The sequence below is a fragment of the Balaenoptera musculus genome, chromosome 5 (assembly GCF_009873245.2).
Source record: "Balaenoptera musculus isolate JJ_BM4_2016_0621 chromosome 5, mBalMus1.pri.v3, whole genome shotgun sequence".
Classification (NCBI taxonomy): Eukaryota; Metazoa; Chordata; class Mammalia; order Artiodactyla; family Balaenopteridae; genus Balaenoptera; species Balaenoptera musculus.
The window spans coordinates 52,991,057-53,016,533 of NC_045789.1; the positions used below are offsets into that span (position 1 = coordinate 52,991,057).

General features: G+C 32.9%; 1 protein-coding gene across 1 annotated transcript; it reads right to left on the reverse strand.

Moving 5' to 3' along the window:
• Positions 1-2,797: 2,797 nt before the first annotated feature.
• On the reverse strand, positions 2,798-24,170 carry PRR27 (proline rich 27). The gene is made up of 14 exons (XM_036852235.1): positions 24,120-24,170; positions 22,645-22,671; positions 21,840-21,863; positions 21,715-21,756; positions 21,273-21,323; positions 19,744-19,767; positions 19,603-19,647; positions 17,837-17,959; positions 17,304-17,330; positions 16,310-16,336; positions 14,837-14,860; positions 14,704-14,748; positions 13,689-13,808; positions 2,798-3,397 (listed from the first exon to the last, which is right to left on the reverse strand). Exons 1-14 carry the CDS (start codon positions 24,168-24,170, stop codon positions 2,798-2,800), a joined length of 1,230 nt encoding a protein of 409 aa, XP_036708130.1.
• Between the last annotated feature and the right edge of the window lie 1,307 nt (positions 24,171-25,477).

Sequence of the window (25,477 nt, forward strand, 5' to 3'; positions counted from 1 at the left end):
ATCCAAAAGTGGGTTCAGAAGATGACATCTATATAATTCATGATTTTAAAATCTCATGATCACGTATGACTTACAGAAGCAAATGCATGGTACTCTCTTCTCTTGAAAATTTCATTTCTTTACCTAAAAAACAAAACAAAACAAACAAACAACAACAACAGCAAAATGATAAAATGTACTTCATTTCCTAGTATTGAACCTATCTTTTCTGGGTAATCTTTATTCCTTAAGAAGTTGTGCCCTGGTGATTTCTTCAAACTCATATTTAGAATCCTCTAAGCCATCAGACTTAGCTTTTGGAAACAAAGAACTGGTCCAATTACTCAATGAAGGTCCTTTATAAATTCCTTTGGCTACAGGAAACAGTCTAAGATATTTAGCAGTGTTTTCAAGGCCCTCTTTTATCAATTTCTTTTTATCCATACTTTCTTAAATTTCTCTCTACCTTCGTGTGAGTCATGAACTACAGGTATGTATGTACTGGTAGAAGGAGAGTGCGTTGTGTCAAAGAAACCTACTGAAGAAACATGTTAATGTGTGGAGTATTGGAAAATAAGGATGGCTCTTCAGACTTCTCTGGAGTCGTTCCAAGCAACCATTTAACTTGGTCCTGATCCCTATCAGAACAAGGGAACAAGAAGGAAAGTTGGTACCCCCTTCTAGGAAACAACTACTAGGAGTATTCAATTAGTAACAATATACTTTAGAAATTATTCACTGTTGGATTTAAGCTCTCATTTGTTTGTCTGAACCCTGGGCAGAGGGTTCAGAGTATCTTCAAAGTACTTTGGAATCCCACTTTCCCTTTTATAAAATAGGCACATTTACTAAAACTTGGGGACAAAGTGCTTCTATATATTTTTCAAAAAATCATTGTTTTAAAAAAGTTTAGAGAACTATTCTTTAGGTCAATATGAGTAACAGAAACAGGATATACCCCCTTGCCTGAAACAAATTTTAAAAATAACAGAAATATCAGAAGCAACAGTTCCTCAAGATCTAAACATCAAGTTATGAAGAACAGCAATCCCTAAGAGACAGGAAGCAAAGGAGATGAACCCTATGATTGTCCTATCTTACTGCCTGGATTGTTTCCAGGACTTAGTGAAGGGAGATGGACCTGGGTGCCCAGGAAGACCAAGATAGCTGAAATTCACAGGGCAGAGAATCTGAAGGAAAAAGGGGAACAAAGACATAGATACAAAGATCTAAAAAGGTTAGCCTATGTTCATAGCAGCATTATTTACAATAGCCAAGATATGGAAACAATGCACGTGTCCATCAATAGAGGAATGGATAAAGATGTGATATATATATATATATATATATATATATATATATATATATATATATATATATATATATATACATATATATATATATATATATACACACACACACACACACACACACAATTGAATATTACTTAGCCATAATCAAGAATGAAATTCTCCCATCTGCAACAACGTGAATGGACGTAGGAATATTATGCTTAGTGAAATAAGTCAGACAGAGAAAGACAAATACTCTATGTTATCACTTATATATGGGATCTAAAAATTAAAACAAATGAATGTATATAATAAAACAGAAAAAGACTTACAATTATAGAGAACAAACTAGTGGTTATCAATGGGGAGAAGGAAGAGAGGAGGGGCAAGATAGGGGTATGGGATTAGGAGATACAAGCTACTATGTATAAAATAGATAAGCAAAAAAATATATTGTACAGCACAGGGAAATATAGCCACTGTTTTGTAATAACTTTTTTTTTCTTTCAACTTTTTTTTCTTATTAGTTATCTATTTTATACATATTAGTGTATATGGAGTATAATCTATAAAAATATCAAATCACTATGATGTATACCTAAAACTAATATATCATAAATCAACTATACTTTAATATAAATAAATAGTTAGTAAATAAATAAATAAATAAATAAATAAATAAATAAATAGGTTATCCTAAGGTTTTCAACCAAGTATATATTATTCATATGAAGATACTACCTCAGGTCAGGTAAAGAACCACCTGAAAGGACAAAATGGAACAATATCTAGTGCTCACACAGGGCAGGAAAAAGTTTTTGATCACATAAGCCAGAGTAAAAAAAGCTCAGAATTCACAGGGCACTCAGAATAGTTTGATCTCTGCAATGGGAAAAATTAGCCTTAGATCAAAATGTTTCCCTGTTTCTGTTTACTAAAGGTGAAAATCACAGTAACCTAATGGTATCCTAGAATAAAAGCTTTCCCCTAATGTCAGAAACAAGGCAGGGCTGTCCATCTAATCACTTTTATTTAATATTGGACTGTGCAATTTAAGCCAGTACAGTATGCAATATATAATTGGATATAAATAAATGGCATCAAGTTTGGAAATTAAAATGTTCATCAGCAAATGAATGGGTAAAAAATTATGATAACATCCATATAATCTAATACTACTTTCCAAAAAAAATAAAAAGACTGAACTATTGATATGCATAACTACATGGATAAATCTCAAAATAATTGTGCTGAGTGAAAGAAGCCAGACATGAAAAAGTATATACAGTATGATTCTACCTATATCAAATTCTGGAAAATGCAAACCAATCTGTACTGACAGAAAATAGATCAAGGACAGGAAAAAAGGGGAGGGTGGGAATATTAAAAAAAAACAGGTGGAAAATTCTGGCTGTGGTGGATCTATTCATTATCCTGGTGATTTTTTTCATGGGTGTATATATATGTCAAAAACTTACCAAAATATACACTTTCAGTATTGGTAGTTTGCTGTATGTCATTGTATCTCAATAAAGCTGTTCAGAATATTTCAGCTGATACAGTATATGTTTGCTTGTGGAGAGACTGTGTTTCTTTCCTGCTCCTACACCTCTCACGATCACAGGAGTAAGACTGAGGCAACCCACCTGGTCAAGAGAAGTAGAGGGCTGAGGTCCTGGGGCAGCTGCTGCAGGCTCTGCTTCATCAGGCTCTGTCACAGCAGGTGGCTCAATCTCTGGGATAGTAGGTGGGTTTGTAGTAAGTGGGGCAAGAGGCTTAGGTACATGTGGATCGGCTGCAGTAGGTGCAGCTGTATCAGGTGGGAAATAAGGTCCCATAGGTCTTTTTGAGGGAGGAACAAGGCGGAAAGCCCAGGAAAGGAGAGGATGACGGGACAACCAAGAAGGTATGGGAAAACTAGGAATGTGGTAGAGGGGAGCTCCAGGAGCAGTGAGAACCCAGGGATATGAGGGTACCCCGGCATCACGGTCAGGATTCCCAGGGTAACTGGGGAACTTATTCCTTGTAGGATAGACAGGAAGAGCGAAATCACTGTCTGGCATGGGATAAGGAATATTCAGAGCTGGGTTAACTGGGTAACGACTGCCAGGATTGCCGCTGTAATCCTAAACGAGAGCAAAGAAGTCAGTTAAAGTTGATTACCTCTATCTTATCTCTACATTACTTATGTTATGACTGTGATGATGTACAATGAGTGAAGGTTATTTTTTAAAGAATTCCAATTTAGTCTCATTCTCAAGGCTAATGTGCTTACAACACTTACAAAATAAGAACTAATCATTTCTGAAGAAAATGGAATAAACCTCAATGTAGAAGGAAATATTTCGTGTGTCGGTGAATTGGAGTGTTATAAACTGCACAATATGCCAGCTAGGCCAGGACAACAATAGAAGAAAAGAAGATGCACAGTATAGGATCAGTCCTTCCAAGCCTCCTTATCTGCACAGCACACCTAGCTGGATGCCCTCAGGACCCGCTGAGTCTCTAAAGTGCCCCAGGGGTGCATTCACTTAGTTATACCTTTTCTAGGTGTCCTTCTGAATTCCTCCCACCCTTCCTCAAAGCTTCTACTCCTTCAAGGCTAGGCATCTTAAATTGTTATTAAGAAGGAAAACAGACTGGATGTGGATGATGACTGCTGGCTTTTTTTTTTTTCCAATTGAGATATAATTGGCTATGGTGAACAATACTGTATTGTGTGTTTAACAGTTGCTAAGAGAGCAGATCTTAAACGGTTTCATCACAAGAAAAAAATGTAACTATACGTGGTGATGGATGTTAACTAATGTGATGATCATTTCACAATATATACTATGGGCTTTTCATATTTAATTTTCCTGATAGTGTTTGTGTTTTTTTAGTGTTTGTGTTTTAAATGAGAAAATTCTAAATATTACTAATGCATTTACTATTACATTTCACATGATTATTTTTTGGTAGAAGGACCTCCTCATTTTCCTTTAATTTCTCTAGGTTTGTCTATTACACGTATGTAAAACTGTCAGGGAGCTCCAAGGTCACAACCTTATGTAAGAATTTATAGAAAATTAAGACATTTCTTAGTCTCACACACATGAAGTTTTATTTCCTATTATAACTTTGTCAGTTTTCTGAGCAAATTTGGTACATATTTGCTTATATATTAAGACTCTAGATTCTTTGATTCATTGCATAGCCCAATTATAATTCAAGAAAGTAAAAATTTATATATCATAAATATCATTTAAAATATAATAAGCCGTGTTTAATATTTCTTATCATATGTTTATTTTAATGGTAACTGGTGGATGGAGCTATTTTCTTTTCATGTATTCCAAGTTAACCTGTCAGTAACATGCACTATTGATAAACATAGACCCAATTTTCATATTTGTTGGAAAATACTGCCTTTTTAAAATCAGCAATACATTTCTATGATATAAAACTTTATTTATATAATTTTCATTTAAAAGTATTTACCTAATGAATTGGCAGTGAAATTGGGCAGGATATCAATATGAATAAAAAATTACAGTATATGTAAATATAAATATGCTCATCCTTATAGATGCATTTTTAAATGAGACCATCACAGCAAGAAAAGATAACATGTTCTGAAATTACTTAGCTTTTCAGGGAAAAACTTAATAATACTGAATTATTTAACGTTATTAGGCAGAAAATGCTATTTTAAAAAGAAAATTAATAATATAAAATATATTTCTTAAAATATATGTATATTTCTTAAAATATAAACAAATATAGATATATTTTACCTCTTCACTGGATGAGACAAAATTCTAAAACAACAAAGAAAACAAAGTTGGTTTTAAGTTTCAGGCCCCTGAAAAAAATCTTTCTTTAGATCTCTACTGGCATTCAGAGTGACTGTAACTGCCAAAACTCTCTGAGTAACCTGGAATTTTCTTTCTTAAGCGATGTAGTTGTTTGCCTTGTTTTCCTATGACTGTGTAGGCCCAGTCCTGTTATTCTAAATACCTTATTACAAAGTAGATCGGCAATGACCGATTTTAATGTCCTACCGGTCCCAGTGTTTCTACACTCTCTTTAAATTTTCTTGTTCATAACTATTTATAAATACTTATGTACAGGAAACCAAATGTTTTGATTAATTCTGTGGCTAGTGACTTATTTACACCAGATATTTACATTAGATCATCATTTAGGTTTATCACAGAATCCCTAGGGACTAAACAAGGCTTTGCAATATAACTTCTCAATGAATGTAGATTTTTCCTCAGTAGCTTTTTTCTTGATAGATTTTCAAGAATTTTTTTTTAAAAAGGATAAAATGAGTGCCTCCTCTGTGCTGTCCACATGCTAGATCTTAGGTATTGGAAAAAACAGACAAGGTTTCTTTGCTTGTGTCTGGGTTACTGTTTCCCAGCTATCAAGCTTCTTCATTAAAATTTAATATTGTGTACCATATTCTTTCCAATTTTAGGTTGGTTTCCTGAATTACTGAGATAAAATATTTGCTCCTGGATCATATTGTCACCTGAAGGTATGATGCATAATACACAAGTGATAGATGTTCCAGAGTGTTCACAGAGACAAATGTCAATGATTCATACTGTGACCAGAGAGCCCTAGATTCTTATGATTAAAATCTTAACTCTTATAAGAAATTCAAAGTAGTATCTCATATTGTTTTCATTTTTAAAATTATTTTCACAACCTTTCTACTTCTTCTCCATATATCTAATGGTATTTGGTTCAAACTGTGCACATCCAGGTCATATCCCTTGGCCTTTCCTTGCTAGATTGTCATGTTTATCTACTGCATGCTTGTGGATAGATACCAGTATCATTTTATTAGCATGCTCCTGTCATCAGAATTGAGGCAAAAATGACAAAGAACTAAAAAAATTCTAATATCAGTCAAGTGATGAATGTTTTGGTGTCCTGCGTAGAGATAATTTATGAGTATTTGCTGCACAGAAGTCATCTAACATTTTGGGACATACTTCTCCTGCTGGTGGTTCCTAGGTCATGCTTTCTTCTGCTCTAATCTTTCATACAGGCAAAGCCTTCCCAGATTCATCACTTAGTTTGCTGAAGTAAACTTAGTACAATACTGTCATAAAATTTTATAGAGGCATGAGGAGGAAACCTGGGTATAGCAAAAATTTTATCACACTCTAAAGGGAGTACACTTACTTAATGCTTCTGCTCATTTAAAAGAAATAAAGACCTTACAGTAAATATGTTTAACACAAATATATTTATACTCCACAAATATTTTTCTATCAAATAAGAAGAGATTAATAGCATTAATATTGTAACAGCAATAGTTGTCACAAAATTGCCTTGTAAAAATCAGAGAGTTTTAAAACATAAAATATACTTTAAGGTAAAAACAAATACATTTATACACAGATGAAAAAAAAGTTTTACCTCATCAGTGAAGTAGAAACACTTCTAAAACAAAAGGAAAAAAATTAATTCACTATGGTTATTCATTTGAAAACATCTGTACCCAGATTTTATTACTGAAGAATTTGTACAACTGTATTATTAATATAGTTAATTTCTTCTTGAAATATAAATCACTAGTATAAATTATTTGTTTATTATTGTTATCATCATTATATGTTTTTAACATAGACCATTGTCTCAGGAAATTTTATATTGGCTGATAGATTTCGGTTTGTAATTTTCTACATGTACATAAATCTTACCATCTGAAAAATCATTCAATCTTTTTCATATATCTTGTTTTGCTGTTCTCTTTCACCTCTCAGGTTTTGTTTGCATTTGTGTGTGTGTTTGTGTGTATATATGTGGTTTGTAGCCACCTCTTAACAGTTGCAGAAAGACCATATGTCCACTTGTTTTCCAGTTAAGCTTCAATATCTTTTATGAATTTCTCACAGATTATACAACAGAGCATGAGATAAGAATGACAAGATAGTGTAGGAAACTCATCATTTACCATTTTAGCAATTAGAATTTAATTCAGGTGATTTTAGGAGATTGGAAAATATCTTGAAATTTGCACAGGGTGATAATTAGTAGTATCAGTCAATAATCAGATAATAATAGTTAATAATAACAAGTAGCATTTGAGCTCCTACTATATCCTAGGTGCTCTGTTAAGTACTTTATATAATTATCATATTTAATCTTCAAAGCCATCCTATGGAGTAGATGTCATAATTTTCTCTTTTTCCAAAAGAGGATATTTAGCTCACTTGTTGGCTAGGATTAAGAATTTTCCATCAGCTATTTTTTACATTAGAGGCTCATCTATTTATAATACACTGGTAGTCATTATGTCCATTTACTTTAACTCCATCAAGTATTCCTTGTGACTCTACATAAATACCTCCAGCAGTGGGACTTCACTGCCAGAGGAAGCCTAATCCAGTTTTCTATAATTTGAAGACATAACCAGTGAAGATCATCTACATGGAATTCTGGTTCCCTTTAATTTTATCTTTCTCCAGCCCACTGCATTTCTGAATTCACTTCTTCTCCTTGCTGTTTATTCATTTTCAGATTACACAACTTTTTAAATTCAGATTTTTAAAAATTTCTTTTGAAAAGTTTGGCACAGCAAACCACATGCCCATTAACATATCTCTCTGCTACATCATTATCAACACTATAATAATTTATATCATTAACACGAATCCCTATCTATAATTACTTGATGGGTATATTATTGCTGTAATTTAAAAAGTCCATTTACTCACCCTTGCAGAAGCGACACACACAATGCAGGCCCAAAATAAAAGCTTCATTTTGATTGACCCTATGAACACTAATATTATAAATTGGTTGTTTCAGAAAATATACAATATATTTTGTACTTCTCTTCTAGAGAGTGACAAAAGAATGTATGGCTTTATTAGTCTGACTAGGAAGACCCTTCACATAAAATCTGGTCCCGCTATTTAACTACTGTCAGCATTACCTAACATAAATGACATCAAAGCCAAAACTATGTTTTTTGGCAGATGTCTTTCAACAACTAATTGGCTTCTGGCTAAACTTCCTTAAGTGGAAGTCACCTCATTTACTTACCTAGGGCTACACTTTGCAATTAATTTGTCTTGGAGGGCTTACCAGGAAATAAAATTGCTTAAAAGTAGCCATTCTATGGGTGCTTTATTGAGATTTTCTTTTTATAGATTCACCGGGAGATTGGTATCACCTACTGGGAAACATTTCAGGTCCTAAAGGTGTTTTCACCATGTGCTATGGCATAAAATTTTAGGAGCTATGATAAATGCTATGCTCCAGTTTAATTTACTGTAATAAAATATTAGGTCTGAAATATATGGAATTCATCCAAATACCAGATAATGTTTTAACACTGGGGACTCAAGTGAAGTTCTGCTTATACGTTACCCCTAATATTGCTTACAATTTAATTTGGGAAGCTAACCATATATAGAGAGTTTCAGAAGTCAATTGGGTATGTCTGTCTAATATTGGGGGACAGCAATTTAGAGCTGAAGTTATCTAGATAATTAGGAGTTGATTTTAATCAGCTGATTGTATGTGGCAATTAAAGTGTTTAAAGTGGATAAGATCATTTAGGAAAAAATATGTTGAATTTGAAAAGAAGTGGCTGAGGTCAGAGCCCTAGAGAACATCAATGTTTGTGCAGGAGAAAGAAAAGAAGTCCTGCAAAATACCTATAAAAAGTAGCTAGATAAAGACCGTTATAAGAATTACCAGGAAGTAAATATCAACAGGTCCAAATAGAATGATGCCCCTGGGGACAACTTATTCTTTTTCTACTAAAATTTCCTCATCTGCAAGTTATAATATTAATAGCTCTTAGAAATATAAGAGTAATATTAATAATTGTAAGGATAATTGAGACAAATATATAAATTACCCTGCACATAGCTGTTCAATTGGTTTTAGATATGATAATCATCATTATTACTTTGCCCCACTGAACATTATTGAAAAGGATAGATTACAGAGGAAAATTTAAAAAGCACCAAAAAAGCTGTTAGCTTTGAACTAGAGGAAGATCACCACATCCCTTGAGACTTGAAGGAGACAGTTAAAGTTACATTCAGAGTTAGATCAAGTTATTGAAGTGTCATACTAGGGAGGTGGATAGTGTTTAGACTTGATGGACACAATATTTGTCAATAAAGTAGAAAGGCAAATTTTTTTCCAGTGAGATAATTGGAAGTTTAGGGAGTGTTGAAGGAGGCAGCTAACTCTAATGCCAACAAGACAAAGTCTGACAAGTAGTCTTTGGTGACCAACAATGTTAAAAAACAAACTTACTTTAATGCTCAGCTCCTTGCATGGAGTGGCAATAGAAATTTAGTTCCTGGTTGGATGTTTTCCAGTAGGATTAAGTGCAGAGGTGCAAAGAGTTACATGAGTTATCAAGATGATATTTTAAAAAATCAAGGGTGAATTCTGAGCTGTGCAAGAAAGGAAGTGAGGCGAATAAGAAATAGAGAGAATGGAATGTAATCAGAGTGTTAAGGGATGGAGTGTTCTACGAAGACAAAGAAAAACTCTCTTAGCTTCTACCTCTTACCCTTTCAAAATATATGGCATATGTTACCTCCTTCTGAAAAACCCTTCAGTGTTCAGCTTGAATAAGAAGAAGTGAGCCTAAAGAGGGCTTGGATAGAATGGAATACAATGAGAGGGTTAAAGGATTGGAGTATTCTACCGTGCCAAAGAAAAAGTCTCCAATTTTCAAATCTTTTCACCAAAGGTACATATCATATAATGTCACTCCCCTGTGAAAACTCCTCCAATGTCTTCCCATCATAAGCAGATGCTTAACACAAATTTCTAAGCTCAAATAATTTTCGTCTTTATCCCTTCCTCCTAAATCCACTTTCCTTTATCTTTCCCTATCCCTTTGTCTTCTTGGACATGTCACCCCCTTAGAGTTTTCCCTTACATTCCATGCATGAAGCCACTTATTTGCTTTTCCTGTTTCTCCATTTGTTGATACCATTAATGGGGGGCCTTGGAAGGTTTATATTCTCAATGCCTGACTCCCTACTTTAGTGTGACAATGTGACCTGGGAGAGGAAGATTGAGGGCTCTGGTGAAGGTTTGGGATTAATGCTGTGGCAGATTAAATAAATAAATCAAATAAATCAAAAGTTGGTAAAACAATGGTTGAATAGTACTGTAAACCTAGCTGTGTTTGGAAAATATAATTTATAGTGTTCAAGGTTATCCATTATGAGAAGTAAAATTGCATTACCCAGAAAGTGTACAGTTATTTTGGTGGTAGCCAAGCTGGTTTAAAGTGATTGTTAAAGGACTGCTAATATTATCATCCATAGCCTAGTGGGCCAGTATGAACAATGGAAATGATGATTACACACCAAAGAGTGCACTTGAAATTTTATTTTCAGAGGAAAAGAAATGTAGTTCTGCAACTCAGAAAGAGTAGGGAAAGCATTTTAAATAATCATCAGCTAAGTTTTATGAAACCACCATACAAACCCAGGATATTCAACATGAACTAACAGGGAGAATATAAATAATTCAGGAAATATTCTGCACAGTCTTCCTTTCCGTCAACACTTCTGTCTTATTAGTGGGCCTCTCCAAACATGTTGGCAGTATGAAGTAAAGTGGTAGATAAGAAAATATAGAACATAGATTTTCCAGTCAAGCCTAAAAAGCAAAAGATAATACTATATTATCTATTAGATTTATATTCAAGAAATAATGTATGCTTGTATACAGAACCCACACATACCCATCCATCCTATTCTAGCAGAATGTTGTTATTTATAATGATTATTAGTTAATATTTTTTAGTGCCCAACATGACACCTAGCACATAGTAAGGTTTTAATAACTATTTGTGGAACAATTTAATGAATGAGTGAAAATTGATAGCCAGGTTCTTCAGTCCAGCATATAAAAGTAATATTTATATTTATTCATTAAGTGGTAAATATTTACATTTTCAGCCAGTTTTGAAGGAAAATTTATTCTTATTTTCTAAATAGTTTATTAGACATCAAATGCTTTCTACATTTAAAACCCTTTTATCTAATTGAAATCTAGGTTTTAGGAAAAAAACTTCATTATGCATAATGACCTTGGGTTGATACTTTAAGAAATTGCTTAAAATTATTAAATTCTTTAAAATCTATTGTGCATATTTTGGTTTCTCTATTTCTTTTGTAATTTTTCTGCCAATTCAATACCTTTTGACTTTTTTTCCCTCTGCCATTGCTTTGCTTAGTCTAGTTCTAATTATCTGAAAGACTTAGTTTATGACTTAGGTCTGATGCATCACTTGACCTTTTTGTACTACCAGATACTTCTCATGCCTCTAATTTAGCATCTGGCACCTCGTATTGCCATTCCTGTGTCTTTGTCTAGAATAGAGCTTAATGAGGATAAGTTTGTTACCTTATTTCTGTCTCCCTCATGTCTCTCACAGTATAGAACACATGATCAGCTTTTTAAAAGTGTAAAATAAATGTATAAATAACTATAGCAATGGAAATATTGCTATTTATAAAATACAGCTTAATTTCAGCTCTTATTCATAATAGTTATTATTTTTCTCACATAAAATCATTTTGTGAAGTTGTCTGACCCCTTTTCATCATTTGGAGAGCCAAAATGACATGACAAAGCAAATCATGTTTGTGACAATGTACTTAAAGCCAAAAAATCCCCTAGCTGGACTTTAGGTGTAGTTTGGCATCAATAGTGGTGTGTTGGAGTCCTAGACCTGGAAATCTGTGTTAGAGTCTTGGCTCTTCCACTTTTGCAGGGTGATTATGAACAATTTTTTTAACTTCCATGGGCCTCAGTTTCCTTATCTCAAATTGGCTGATAATATTAACCACCTCCTCGGTTTTTTGTGAATATGAAATTTGTTAATATAGGCAAAGGGCTTAGAATTGTGACTAGCATTGTAAGGCCTCAGTAAATTACTACCACTGTTATTACTCATTTCTCTGAAACCTACTTTGTCTCACTGCAGGACATATAAAAGGAACAAGAAGATAACTTGAGTGAGACAGAATTCCAAGATTGGAGATGACCTATATACTGCAAGGACAACGTAAGAAAAAGAAAAGGTGACTGCACAAAAAAGCAACATTGTTGTATATTCGTTTCCTTGGCCCTTCATCATGGCTTTAAAGCAATGGTGAAAATGTCATAGAGAGCCACTAAGAAAAGTAGGTTTTGTGTATTTAAAACAGTGGTGATTTTTCCAGAGAAAATAATGCAGAGAATTTGTTTTAAACTAGCTTGTGTAGGAAAACTCTCTTCCACCAAACTGAAGTTCTGAGCCTGAACTCGAAGGTGATAATTTAACATCCCTGTGACCATCACGCTTGTGACAATTTCCACCCAGAGCTGTTGCTTCTGGCTGAATGTGTTATCAGCTATAGAGAATCTTTCCTATAATTTATTTTCAAAATATTTATAAGATGCATGCAAATACACAGATCACTTACATTTGTGAATCAAAAAGGTGTAAGCAAAATTTAAAATATTTCATAAACCAAGTATGACTTAATTAAAGTTGAAACTCTATTAACAACATTATGCATTCTTCATACAAAACTCCTATTTATTGTTTAAATTATAAGCCTAAAGATACTTACCATAATCAAGTGGAAGCAGTTAATTCAAGAATCTTAAAGGTATCTCTTTAAAAGAGAAAGGAATAATATATTTTAGCTATGTGCTTATAATAAAAAACAAAAAGAATATTTACCACTCCATGGAAATATTTAGAGCATCATTTTGGCATCTCATATTCAAACTACAGATGCTAAATTCTTATTTTCTCTAATCATGGGGCAGATATCTTTAAATGCTACATGTATATCTAATAAATTAAATCATATTTTAAAAATCCTGATAAATGAAGTGACTTGACCAAAGTCAAAAGCTTATTTATGTCAGGGCTTCTGATTCCAATCCTATATTTTTATGTTAAACTGTCAGTTCTCTGGGTGCAATTTCCTGCTCTCGCACTTATTCCTAATGTTAAAAAAGTTTCCTAAGTCACGTTTAAAAAAAAATGAAATAAAGGAGAAATGTTAATTAGAGCTTTGTCAGGCTACTTTTTGGAATTTCAGATACTTTTGTGAAATGGAAGTCATATTCTCTATGCTGACCCACCTTGAAGAATTGCTATAGGAATAAACTGAAATATTATAAGCAAACACTTAAGAAATTTAAATCTAATGTAAACACAATTTATCATTATAATTATTTCTGCTTATTGTAACTGTATTTGTACTATATGATTAATTTAATTTAATTTAATTTCCAGCCTAGAATTTTTACTTAATTTTGTTTCAGCTTCTACTTGAGAGCTTGTTGGAATTTAATTTCCCTATCTTATTTTTACTATAAAAGATAACTCGGTTTTTAAAATTAAAAATAAAAGGGAGAACTCACCAGATAGGGGATAACATTTGTCTTAACGTGATTCCACGGCTTCATAGTTTTCTGATACTGAGAAATAGTCTTGAGATACTGGGGCCAGGTTAATTTCTGATAATATTGGTTGATTTTGTTCTAGAAAAAATTATAATTTTTCCATTATCCGATGTGTCAGAGAACACTTGGACATAACCAAATAAACTAAAGCTTTATTTATTTGGATAAATTCTAAATGATACCAAACAGACTTAAGCAAAGGAGAGGTTATTCATATAAAATTAACTCTATGTTTACATTCATAAAATAAACTGTAGGATTAAGAATATTCTTTGGTTATTTCAGACCCCAATGCCAAAATACTTAAGCAGAAAAAAAAAAAAAAAGAGAAAAGAAAAAAAAGGTGTGTGTAAGAAGGCAAGGGGATAATTTCTTACTTTACTAAATAAGTGTCTCAGATTGTGGCTTCTTTTCCATGTCTGGTGGAAACACCCTTGTCCTTAGAGTCATATAGAATGTGTGATTTATCTTAGAAGAATCTTTGACACTGAGTCAATTGTTAATCTCTGCGTGTCACTTACCTTGTAGAAGTAAATGAATTAACATAGAGAGAGCACTTGGTATAGTGCCTGTCACCTATTAATAAATATCCCTCTCCTCTGTGTTGTATTTTGAATCACCTATATGGGTCCAACTATAGATTATTATAGAGATTAAAATTGGAATTAAACACAGTGGCATCTGCCTTCAGGATAACTTCCTATTTTTACAAAATGAAAAATCAATGGGTTTTTAGAATAACTGGGGAATAATGGTTGGGTGGATACATGGCAATGATCCAATTAGTACAATGGGAGAATGTTTTTGTAATAGTTTTGACAAAGTATAGGGAAAACTTTTATAGAAATTAGACTTTATTAAAAATAGCAGTTTTCTGTTTTTTTTGGTTTTTTTTGTTTTTTGAGAGGATCACAGTTCAGCAGTGTCCAAGCTGAGACTGGTTGCGCTACAAAGGCTTGCATGGAAAATTTACCAGAAATTTTAGGTGATTCTTTTCTTCTTCAGTCAATGTAGTTTTCTGTTAATAATAAAAATAAACTGCGATAAATACAAAAGAAAATATGGGATAATATGTAATTAATTTTGTTTGAACGGAAATTGCTTACCTTACTGAGTACTTCCGTTGATTCCTTAGAGAAAGAAAATGAGAATCAGCTTGACTTAGATAGCCCACAAGTAATTTTGTCTATATCATTATAGTAGAGAACTAGAGCTAATTATTTTAATAATTCAAGGCCAAACCACTGTTACCAAAAAACAAAGTACTACTTTATAGGAATTTATTATGGATTTAATGAGTTTAAATATTCATTATCAGAGCATTCTCTGTGTCCATATGATATTTGACTGAAAATATGTTTTGAATTTTCCATTTACCTATATTGTTCATATAATGTCAAATTCTCATGGAGTATATGCAGATGCAAAGGTGGGGGAGAGAGAGAGAGAGAAAGGAGAAAAACTAAAACTAATCAGGCTGTTGAGGTATGTGGCAGAGCCTGCATGCCCTTTCTGGGAAGACCATTGTTTTCTTTTTTTTAGTGCCCGGGTACCCCCAATTTGAGAGAAAGGGTAAAGCATGCTTCCTCCTTCCTTGAGGAGGAAGATGTTGGGCTGTGCCTCAGGCCACAAGACTGTGGGCCACAATCCATGCTTCATCCTCTCCCAGGAAGTTTTCCTATTGTGCTTATGCACTTGGCTCATTGTAACACAGCAAGTGTTCCTGTACCTGTGATTTACACAACTCATAACCCAATCCAGTATTCAACCCCTTAAACAGCGAGAGAGACTCAGGGTAGAACTATGGTGAAGGCAATTGACAGGATGTTGATTTGGCTTTGGCTTATTTTAAAAATGCCTATTACCAATGAACCAGAGTCCAGCTGAACATTATCAAAAGCATGGGATAAAACAGCTACTCTTGGCTATGTATCTACTTCATTTCAGACCTCTAAAATGACTCTGTGTATATTTCTTACATGTGTTTTTCATGTCTACTGGCTATTTTGATGTGGCTCTGTTAAAAAATTATCAATACCAAATTTACTTAAAATAATTAACAGCAGAAAAGTACAGCATTTCTCAATAAACTAGTTGTTTTCTATTAAAAGTACCATTCTCCTCACTATATGAGCTACTAGAAGATTCCTTGAAAAATAAAAAAAGTAGTCAAAATCTGGAGACCAGGATAATTGAATCCTTAGCAGTATATTTTTGATATTTGTGGAATTAAAGATCTTTCTCATATTACAAAAAGGATATTAGTATGACAGGTAAAAAAGAAAAAGTAAAATTTCCAGTTCAAAAAATAGTAAAAGTTTTATTAAAAAAAAGAAAGAGGCAGTGGAAACTATATAAAAATTATGTGGAAAGTCTGGCTTACATGGAAGGATTAATTGAAAGAATTCAGGGCAATTGAGAGAAACAAATTAAAAGGTGGAGAGAAATTATATTTTTAAGTAACTTACAAATATAACTCTATTTTATTAAAAGCAGAACATTTCAGATAGACCTAACTATTCATATTAATTTTTGAAAATATGAACTAAATAGAGCTTCATACAGAAATAATACCTTACCATATCAACAGTCTTCTTTGGATTTTCCTTAAAAAAATTTAATAAAGAATTAGATATTTTATTCTCACTGTATTGGTTATACATAATTTCATCTTGAATATATGCAGAAAACCCCTCTTTTATAAAGAAGAATAATTAATTTTATTTTTATTGTGTTTTAAATCGCTGTTGTATCCCAAAGATCTAAGGTCATGTAAGGACATAATACTTGCTAAATACATATTTCTTAAGTGAGTGATGAATGACATATCTTATCAATGAACCAATAAAAATATAAATACATTTTATCTGACTGGATGCATAGCCACATTGTTTCCTGCTTATATTTACGCAAAATAAGTAATATTTACTTTATAACCATGACAAACTAAAAAGTAATTTCTTAACTATATTTAATATAAGTGGTTTTGACTTACTTCCTGAGAGGAGCTGGCAGATTCCTTAAAAAAAATTGAAATGATGCATTTAATCTTACTTGTAAAATTGTTATTTCTCTTTTCTGAACTTTTTAAGTCATTATTAAGTAGGAGTAAAACTAGGCAATTTCTTGTGTGATGTGAAAATGTATTTAATCATGTGTGATATGCCGGAAGACGTTTGGATAACGGCAGTTTGTATGGATCTGGATGAAGTAGAGTTCTTATTTCAGAATGATACATTGGATTCCTCCCACTCTGTTTATAAAATGTAAGATCTACACCATGTCTTCTGGTGTGATAGCAATATTAATGGTGATCTTTAAAAAAGAAGTAGTATTAACATTTTTGGCAAGGTCTACTAGCACAGATCTAATCTTTGTATCCTTGGATGTGTACATTTTTGTTCTGCCTTCCCCAGATTTTTCTTAGAGATCTGAAGATCCGATTTTCCTATATTATGTAAATCTAGATTTATTGCTTAAAAACTACATCAAAGACTGTCTAGTACAGTGTATAATAAGTGTATAATATCTTGCTAGTTACCAGGGTATTGCCTTTATAGTAAAATGCCTTACCTCACTGGTAGAGAGATGCTGTCTGATCTGTAACCAAAAAAAGGGTCAAGAAAACTTTTGTTATTTATTCCTCATATGAGAAAAAGTTCCTTAAGACAGACTGTTTTATGAAACAAAATGGTAGAGAATACTTGGAACATGGGCAAGTTACTTCACTTCCTTGTATTTTCTTAACAATACAATATTTTTGTTACATGAAATTAATGATTACTATCCCCTCCTATATTAGAGACTTGTATGAGGAGCCAAGCAAAATGATGTAGGAACAAACACTTAGGACAATTCAAATTAAATTACTTATTTGTCACTATGGTTACTATTGTTATTTGTTACTACATTTGGGCTATTTTTTGTTTGCTGTTTAATCTCTGGACTACAAGATTTTATTCTCATTTGTTCTGCTTTCTCAGTTAAAACTTGTTGGCGACATTTTGTCTCTAGCTATTTTACATATGTTTATCCTGAACTCATCCCTCACCAAAAACAAAAAGAAAAACAAACAAACAAACAACAAATAAAAAAGCAGCACTCACCGCAGTGGGAATAAAGGGCACGGCACTTCTCTTAACTTGACCCCATGGGTCCATAACAGTTGGACCTTGATATAGAGCCTGGATATATTGGGGGAACTTCTGATAAAACTGACTGATTTTGCTCTAGAGAGAAAGAAAATTATCAATATTTACTGCAATGCTGAATTTCCTCCTTGTGTCAAAAGCAGATTTTGGAAGAACCAAGTTACTTAGAACTTTATTGAATTAGATAATTTATAAATGGTGGCAAATTTACCTTACAAGAATAGCTTAGTAACATAACATTTACTGTAACTGTTCCTACATTTATAATAAATTGCAAAATTAAAGAAATTGTCTGATTATTAAGGCCTCCAGAACAATATCTATGTGGAAAAAACAAAAATATGTATAAGAAAGGAAAGGAACATTTCTTGAATTAGAAGGTAAGTGTCTGTCATTTTCTTTTACATGTATGTAAGAAGTCTGGTCTTTGGAGTCAGATAGAACTGAACTTTAATTCCCTTAATCCTGGGTATTGGAATCCATGACCCTGCTCAAACTGCTTAATTTATCTGAGCATTATTTACCATGTAGGATTATATCTGTTAAAATATATAGCAGTTTTCATAGTGCCTGCTATGTCTATCTATCTATCTATCTACTATCTATCTATCTATCTATCTATCTATCTATCTATCTATCTATCTATCTATCTATCTATCTATCTATTTATCTATCAGGCTCAGTAAATATTCTAGTAAATTCCAGAGCCTTTGATCTGACTCTGATGATTTTTTTAGAGATTAAATATAAAGCCACATTGGCATCTTCACTCAGGAGAATTTTAATTTCATAGAGATTTGAAAATAAATGGGCATGTAGAATGTCAACTGGTCTTTAGAATTGCCTGGGAATAATTATTGGATGAATTCAGAATTACCTTAAAAGAGTGGTACAAAAGGAAAATGCTACTAGAAGCATTTTGACAAAGTTAAGAATGGCCTTTCTAGCAGTCAGAATTTCCTAAAAAGAGAGGTCTTATCTGGGGAGTCCCAATTTTTAAGTATTCAAAGAAAGACTGTTTCTGTTCTAAAGGTTTTAACAGGTATGTCTGCTCTGTGTAGGGATATGATAACAATAATTGTTACCTTCTTTTTACATGCACCTAACTACTGTGCTCCAAGCATTTTTTGCATAATTGAAATGCATATCATCTAATGTAATTCCTCAGGGTCAGTATAACTATCTTCATTTTTAGTTGAGGAAACTGTAGCTTGGAGAGGTTAAGTAATGATTTGTGAAGTTGTGGTTGGAATACAAGTTGCTAACTCCAAAGCAGGTGATCTTTCCTTGTGCACACAGCAAGCTTCTCTAGTCCACAGAGGATGGGTTACATGACCTCCTATATATGGCTTGGAAACCTTTACACTTGTGATATCTTTCTATGACACTGTTGTCAAAGAGAAGTTGAGTGGACAAAAATGTGATACCTCAACTACACTGGTATCTCACTCACACCATTTAAACTTGAAACACATTTTCTAAAGTTTGTAATTCCTTCAAAATCAGTTGGATAATTGCTCAACACTCATTTTTCTTAAACTATAAATCCACAAGTTTGATAAGATAATAGCTGGAAATTAAAGTAACAAAAAATATATTACTTACTATAAATTGGGGGTAAATAACTCACTGGGATGGAATGAGTTGTGTGAATATTTGGGAGAAGAAACAGCAATACTATCATGGTTTACTTGAAATCATAATTTGTACGAGAAATTTACCAGTTGTTTCAGGTGTTGCTTATCTTCCACAGTAACCTTAACTTTCTGTTAAGAAAACAAAAGCACTTGCTATAAAACTACACAAAAGAAAGCAGGGCTGGGTGATATGAATTTCATTTTGTTTGAATGCAAATTACTTACCTCCCTGGGAACTTCAGCGGTTTCCTTAGGGGAAGAAAAGAAGAATTAACTTAACTTGCATGATTTAGCCTTAGAGTTGTACTAGAGTAGAAGGGGCAGTTGATTAAATATATTTATGGCCCAAGCTACTGCTACTGAGAAATTATGTTATTTATTACAGATTAAATAAATTATTGAGAGCCCTCACTCTATGTCAAATTAATAACATGTGACTGAAAATATGTTTCATTTTAAAGTTTTCATCAATTCTATGTTATTCATACAATATCAGATGCCTAGGGAGTGTAGACAGGTGACAAAAATATTACAAAGTAGGACTAGTGAGGTGTGTGGCAAACTAAATCCTGCAAACCCTTTCTACAGGGCACAATTGTTATTTATGAGAGGCCGCCATTGGCTCTCCGTTTGAGACAGACCTGAAGCTTAGAGAAACAGTAAAGCAGGTTTCCTAGACACTAAGTAGGAAGTCTTCAGGCTATGCCTCAGGACACAAGGCTCCGGGCCATGGCTATGCTTCTTCCTTTCTAGACACTTTTTCCCATTGTGCTCATTGCTTGGATATTTCTACCACAGCATGTCTTTATTATACTAGTGACTATTCCCTCTTTCACCCCCCTTAAACAAGAGGTTCTCAAATTTTAAAGTGCATAAGCATGCCCAGGTGATGCTGATACTGCTAGCTGAAGGGTAGCACTTTGAGAAACACTGCCCTAAGCAATATTGAGAGGTTTTTCAGGCTAAAACTACATTGAAGGTGAATGGTAGGTTCTTGATTTGACACTGGCTTGATTTAAAATGTACTTTCCTCTGGAGTCAGATACCTGATATCTCTGTCAAAGAGCACCAATGTACATTTTAAGAGTTTTGTATGAATTATAATAGAATTTTCTATTTGGTGATAAACATACAACCAGTGGTATTTATTGTTGTTTATTCTATTTATTGTTGTATCCCCAGAGACTATCATATTTATTATTGTATTCCTAGAGGCTAAGGTAGTGTTGGGGACATAGTTCTTGTTGAATAAATGCTTTGTCAAGGGAATGAATGAATGCACAAGATAATTTTAGGCAAGGCATGGATAAGTTTTCTTTCTCATTTTAATAGTCCTTACTTATTTTATTATGTATTAGGAAAAATAAATCACTAGCCCAGCTAACATGTTTTGGAAGTAAATATATATTGTTTCTGTGATAAACAAATTGATTGAGTCAATTTTAAGAAAATATTGCAATAGAAAAATAATTTTATAAAGAAGAAAATAAGTTTGAGACTTCAAGAATGAAAACCATTAAAAGACAAGTTCTTCATTCCTCATAGAATCTGGGAATCAAATGTATTAGTTGATTCATGCGAAGATATATTTTCTTCATTTGAATTAGTCATAGAATTAAGAGAAGACGGTATACTTTTGGTCTCATTCTTTAAAGATAATCTTGGTTTTCAAATTTGATTGACTTGAAATATTTTTTCCAAATCCAGGTTAATTTCAATGTGGTTCTAATACTATATTTTACTTCACATTGTACTACTGATGTGAAATCAATATATACCTCACAGAATGTGGAACAAATGTTCTCCTAAAAGAAAACAACACCAAAAGGATATAGCATTTACTGAAATCCAGGGTAATATTCTTGAGCATAAAGTGATAGCAAAGAAAATATAAGTTTTTGAACAAAAGGGTACAGAATTAAGGAAGAAAAGTACAGGTGATGAACCTTTAACAAGAAATTCTTTCTAAGATATTCTGCGTTAACATTGTGGCTCAAAAATGGCTCACAAGTCTTTTCCTGGAATTCCTTTCATGTTAGTCCATAGCATTTTGGCAAAACAATGAAAACATCACCATTTTCACAATCATAATTAAAAATAATACTCTTTTTGGCTGAATGAGAAAGTGACCCATGTTTGATAGAAAAAGCAATCTCATCAGTCGAAGATTAACAGACTAAAGTAATCAGGATTTACCTTGCTGGGATGAAGGACCACATTCTTTCCCTGCTTATGTTTCTACAAAGTAAATAAATTCATTTTATAACTTTGATTAAAAAAAGAAAGTTAAAATATATTTAATTTACGAATTTAGGACTTACTTCCTGGGACATGCTGATAGATTCCTTAGAAAGAGAAAGACAATATTACTTATTTACCTAAACTGAATTCATTCTAGTGTAATAAAATATCAATCTACAACCATTATCCATTGGGTAGATAACGTATTAGTTTTTACCTGAATTACACAACAAAGTTAGCCTAGGTTTCACTCCCTCTACATAATTATTATATTTCAGATAACTAACTAATTTCACATTGTGCTTTGGTTTATGAATAACTGAATCAAAAGCTCTCCCAAATATCATCCACAGAGAAGAAAGAAAATATTTCCTATTTCCTCTGTACAATTTCCAATGTTCTTTTTTTAATTGTTATCATGTTTTTTCTTTTGTCTTTTTAAAAGAGATTAAATACATCACAGGAAAACAAGAAAATGCTTAGGTGACCTTGGAGTTGTCTGTGGGCATCTGTTATGGCCAGGAAGTCATTTGGAAAGTAACATTTAACATAGTTCCAGAAAAGGTTGAGTCCTCATTGCAGAAACATAGAATGGATTCCTGTCATTGTACTCACAAAATGTTCATCACGACGTGTGAACAAACATCATTAATATTGAGAGGTCTTTAGAAAAAAAATGCACAAATCTAATCTTGGTGATTTGAATGCGTAGATTTTTTGGTCTTTACTCCTTCATATCTACTTTTTTTTTATGGCTTCACTTCTAATTGTCTCTGACTGTAGTTCTAGACTCACTGGTGAAAAACTATTTTAAGGACAAGAGTTTAGGGCATATTATGTTTTTACTAAGTGAAAGGATTTTATGTTGACACCAAAGTGTCTTACCTCACTGGAGGAGACATGTTCCATCTCCTATAAAAGAAACAAAAACAAATACAAGTTTCAGTTTTATGGTAGATTTAAATTGCCAAGCTATCTCACTATTTTTGTTTTGTTTTGTTTTGTTTTTATTTTTCTTGTTTTGATGGCAAGAGACTTTTAGAAATTTGTTTCTGGAAATGTGTAGTGTTTAGTTGAATTTTTTCATTATTATTGTAATATTATATGCTATAATATTAATAAGCAAATCATTCTGTACTTCAAATGAATCCTTTTTATAGCTTAATGTATTTATTGCTTTTAGGAAGTGTTGGGTTCTTAGTTTTTAAGTATTTGATATTAATCCTGTCACAGTTTAAAATATAATATGATGTATGTGCAGATGTGCTGCAGAATCTTAAAATATTATAATACCCTCACATTTTGTTTTATTTCATTTATGTTAATTGCTAGATTTAATTAATCTTAAGGGAAAGACTGACAATTACTGATTTAGAGAGAAAAGGAGAAGAGTAGTTAAGACTAGGAGATTGTAAACAGAAGAAAGAAACAATGAAGCTTGGTGTAAGACTTATCACTGAAGCATTATTACTATATTTTTCTGTTTGCCTAACTAGAATTCTTACTCTGGCTATGCTCTTGGATTGGCTCTAAACTTAATAACAAAAACTTTTCAAGATTGATGTGTGAGATCTGGAAATGCAAAGGAGGCAAAGAACTCTGGTTACCCTGGTGATATAGTGCACTTGTACGGAGTGAGACCCTCGGTATGGGAGAGGGATTCGCAGCACAGGCTGCAGGGTAAGGGAAAAACTGAGTTACTCCTGAGGAAGTTAATAGATTATGTGCCTGTGTCTTCGAAGCACTTCACATGAAGAATCTAGTCCTTCTTTATCATCGTGTGATATGCATATTATTATTACATTCTCACTAGAAGAATACGATGCTTTGAGAAGTTAAGGGATGACTTTGCATTAGGTTATTTGGCAAGTAATTTTCAAAGTTAGCACTCTTCAACACATGCTTGTTTCCTGTCTAAACGTCATATTTGCTGAGATACTGTAGTCAAGAATGACGGAATTCTGACATGTGCTTGAGAGATGGTTTGGGAATCTACATTTTACCTGTCGCTCTCCTGAACTTTGAAAGATGTCCGTGTTATGGTTTAATATGTTTCTAACTTTTAGGAAGTGGTTCTTGGAGTGAAAATAGTTCCCCAATAAATTCAAACAGATATGGAAAAAGTGTATGCCTTTTAACCTAGGACTAAAACCTTTCCAACCCTACAAGGAGAACACTTTATAAAAAGTATTTTTGTCCACCTTGATATCTTGTGTAAGGTGAGGCCAACGCCATCTTTGATTATAGGTTTTAAAGGTCACACTTCCTTGCTGCCTACCCCTGCCGTTGTCTGCATAAAAGAGTCACTATTCTTACATTCAGGTAATAATAGATACTCATAAATATCTTATTATACTTACATGCTTTGCAAGAGCAACAGCCAAAAGGCAGGTAAAAAGGAAGAACTTCATGTTTACTTGGTCCTGTGAAATAGATATGGAGCTAATCAATAATAGTTTTACTCTCCTTAAAATCACATATTTCCTCATTAATTATGTGTTAATTTATCTTTGTACCAGATAATTAGGAGAGGGAAATGAAGACTGATAAAAGCAGATTCACTGAGAAACACATGGATATGAATATGGTGAGTTTTTTATAAGGAGAAATTAACACAACATAATGAAAAATCTTAGTTTCTAAATTGTGGAAGTTCTTTTTGGGATAGCAAGTTAGTAGAATAATTGACCCTATGTATAAATTGTTAATTTATTTATTAATTTACTCACTTATTCAATGAATACTTGCTACCCTGTGTCAGGTACCATTCTAGACATGAAGATACAGTGGTGAAAATAATAAATTATGCTTATACTAATAAGGCCATATAATTTACAATTCTTCTTTAATCTTGTGGAGAATCACTATCAGAAATGCAAAATCATTTTGAAATCAGATTTCAGGTGAGGCAAAAAGAGCCTGGCTCCCTCATAAGGGGAAGAATTAGCAGGTGGAAATAACACTGTGATGGGTACAAGGAGGCCTGCTGATCCCAGCTCAGCCTGGGACAGGCTGCTGAACCTTGAGCAAGTCACTGAACATCACTGAACCTCACTTTGAATATCTAGCAAAAGAGAGGTTTAACTAAAAAGATTTGATTAATAAGATCCCCTCCAGCTCCATCTCTAATACTGTGACTACATATAAGTCCCCCAGGTTTGCTGACCACATGTCAATTCAACTTTTCCAGTGGATAAACAGAGAACTGAAAAGTGAAATAAAGTTATTCTAATGCCTTTTTGACATGTAACAGTGTTTTACTCTGTAGATCTACAAATATGAAATTAATTATTCTTAAAGGGCAAGATTTTATTTGACTCAAACTGTTAAATTTACTGGTGATCTTTACCTGTGCACATCAGAGAATGTGTATGCACGGGAATTATTCTCTATCTTAAGATTTGCATTGCCTGATTTTGTTATTAATTTCTCATTCCTACTAAAGAATCTCAGATATGTATGTTTACTCTTACAGGATGAGGCATATGACACTCACTTTAGAAGCATTTCATAATGAGTACGTTTTAAAATAAGATTAGATATATATTAAATTTTATAATTTAAAATTTTGAAATAAGTTTATTATATATAGCCATTTACCGCAATTTTACTTAAGACATTTTATTTTCCATGGATGAAAGAAATTGGAACATGGGCAAATGTTAACTAAAAGTTAAAGAAATGCTTTTAGCATGTTGATAAATGAGAACCATAGAAA

Excerpts from the sequence above, each read along its gene's own strand:
- PRR27 (XM_036852235.1), bottom strand. The coding sequence starts at position 24,170 with ATGAAGTTCTTCCTTTTTACCTGCCTTTTGGCTGTTGCTCTTGCAAAG. Across the intron at positions 21,757-21,839 it reads CTATCAGCATGTCCCAGGAA|AAACATAAGCAGGGAAAGAA; the intron begins GTAAGTCCTAAA and ends TTTACTTTGTAG. Across the intron at positions 13,809-14,703 it reads AGAATCACCTAAAATTTCTG|AACAAAATCAACCAATATTA; the intron begins GTAAATTTTCCA and ends AATTTTTTCTAG.